The sequence below is a fragment of the Sphaeroforma arctica genome (assembly GCF_001186125.1).
Source record: "Sphaeroforma arctica JP610 unplaced genomic scaffold supercont1.906, whole genome shotgun sequence".
NCBI lineage: Eukaryota > Ichthyosporea > Ichthyophonida > Sphaeroforma > Sphaeroforma arctica.
This window is the reverse complement of record NW_014039652.1, coordinates 5,065-7,546: the sequence shown is the minus strand read 5'-3', so window position 1 is coordinate 7,546 and position 2,482 is coordinate 5,065. Positions and strand designations below refer to the sequence as shown.

The 2,482-nt window shown below is 37.6% G+C and overlaps 1 protein-coding gene across 2 annotated transcripts in view; it reads right to left on the bottom strand.

Annotated features, from left to right (window-relative positions):
• The window catches only part of SARC_09192, a gene marked incomplete at its 5' end in the record, with an annotated part of 4,806 nt that extends 2,869 nt beyond the window's left edge, over positions 1–1,937 (bottom strand). For both annotated transcript variants that reach the window (XM_014296796.1, XM_014296797.1), the window contains 3 exons: positions 1,041–1,137; positions 1,370–1,456; positions 1,864–1,937. In XM_014296796.1, coding sequence (XP_014152271.1) covers positions 1,041–1,137; positions 1,370–1,456; positions 1,864–1,937 — 258 coding nt within the window. The remainder of the gene's footprint in view (positions 1–1,040; positions 1,138–1,369; positions 1,457–1,863) is intronic.
• Between the last annotated feature and the right edge of the window lie 545 nt (positions 1,938–2,482).

Below are 2,482 nucleotides of genomic sequence, written 5' to 3'. Positions count from 1 at the left end.
TCATATCAAACCAAAACATATCAAAACAATCATATCAAACCAAAACATATCAAAACAATCATATCAAACCAAAACATATCAAAACAATCATATCAAACCAAAACATGTCAAACCATTCATATCAAACCAAAACATATCAAACCAAAACATATCAAAACAATCATATCAAACCAAAACATATCAAAACAATTATATCAAACCGAAACATATCATAACAATCATATCGAACCAAAACATGTCAAAAAACAATCATATCAAACCAAAACATATCAGAACAATCATATCAAACCAAAATATATCAGAATATATCAAACCAAAACATGTCAAAAAACAATCCTCCCAGTCATGTTAGATTAGCAAGAAATGGTCATACACACGAATGGGTATGTTCAGGATAACCTCTAAACTCCGTTCATATGGTGTAGTGCACGTAGCTATTACAGACAAATGCTGCCAGCAGAATAGGCAACATCTCATAACACGCCCTACTAGAAATGAATAATTCGCGATCGGGGATTCGAACTTATGGGCCACAGCTTGCGAAATCTCAGAAACAAAAGGGTGGGGGGAGGGCTGGGCTTTTGCATGAATGGGGTTATCCTATGATTATCGAAGATATAGGTGAGCTCAGCAGCGGCATGAAACGCATATATAACTCTTCGCTATACAATATCATTGTCCTTCCCCTTCCAACTGAAGCTGTTAAAGTAGTGCATGCAACGATACATCCTTACCATTCCTCTAAGACATGTGATATCCTATAGAAAACACATCGTTAGTCTCGCAATGGTATATATTGATTTCGAGATACAGCACAAACTCGTACCTACGTATGCATTGCTAGTAAATATATTATAGCTTGCTGGTATCCGCACACATGTTCATATTCCCCAATAAACACACCCGAATCCATTATGGACCTGTAGAAACACAGGTTGCACACATCCCGTACTTGCACACACAAACACATTTCCAATCACTAGATGCAATTGTACTCATCTGCACATCTCAAGTCCATAAGTAGGTGAATTGTACAGCACCTGTGAGCGGCCTATCATCCAATTCTGTTTCGGTTGTCTCTGTCTCCTCCTCTATTTCCTTTACACTCGCCGTCTTGGGATCGGTCGCCGATATCCGCTGTATAAAGCACAATTTTCTCTCTGGCGTAAGTCAATTAAAATTTGGGTAGCTTGTACGCGCGCGAATACAAGATCATTGATGAATGTGTATATTCTCGGATGGCGAATCCAAACACTCAATCAACTACATCATTAGTATATACGAGCATAAATACATGAACAACACGGATGTCCCAGCACGACTTGACACCTATACTACAGGTCAACTCTTCGCCGTGTCTAATCCATACCTTCATCGACATGCGGTTGCGCATTGAGAAACCCGAACTCCCTGATATTGTTCTGGGTGATTTGCTTCCATTGTCGATTTTCTCGGACTGCAGCAGTGAGACATATTTGTATGTCAAGTTACATATGTAGATATATCGGTTCCATAAAAGGGGTTGATTCTAAGAAAAACTCAAGAATCCTGCTTGTTTATATGTCGAATAATAGACAACGTGTAGCCTATACACTATATTATGTACAAAAGCATGTGAACGTGTAAATAAGCATGAGTGTTGTGTACAAATCAAATCGCATGTAAGAACTAAGTATGTGTCCAAGTACAAGGGTACGCCCGATATGCATGGGAAAGTAGATGTGTGCGTCTGTATAGCGTGTGTGGACATCCAAGTGTGTAAGTGCTCGCGCTGTTATTGATATATATATATATATATATATAAACGTGTGTACACCAGATGGCAGGACGGGATAGCGTGCGTAGGGTTCCTAACCTGCTTACCTCAGCAGTGCCTTCATCCACGATGGGCTGCAAGGAGATTTCCTTTGAATCTGAAGATTTGTTTTTGGATTTCTGTGATGTGGATTGTGTGCGTTTTTTAAAGGCCAGAAAACCTTCAAACCGACTATTAAGGCAATCGTAACTTATACCAATACGGTATAGATCCGGTCAGAGAGTATTGGTAAAGGTAACAACATAACACGATACGATAATCGATCAACCTAGGAACTACATAAGTGTTTCATGTATGAAATAACTGCAAAAAATAAAATAAAAAGGCATACATTGCTTTTGAAAGGCCTACATGAAATAGATTGAAGTACAGACACAAGGTTCATCTTCTTCATTAGGTATATGTTAACTTAATGAATTTCATATATCAATTCCACAGAGTGCGAAGCAAACAACACATACTTCTTTGCAGAACCAATAATCACGGGCAAAAATCAATAAGACAAGAAGATGACATGTAATAACGCACGCACGACTACACGCGCACATACACACACACACACACTCGTATATACATACATACACATTCATATATATATATATATATATATATAGAATAAATAAATATATAATAACTAATAATATATACTNTATATATATTATTATA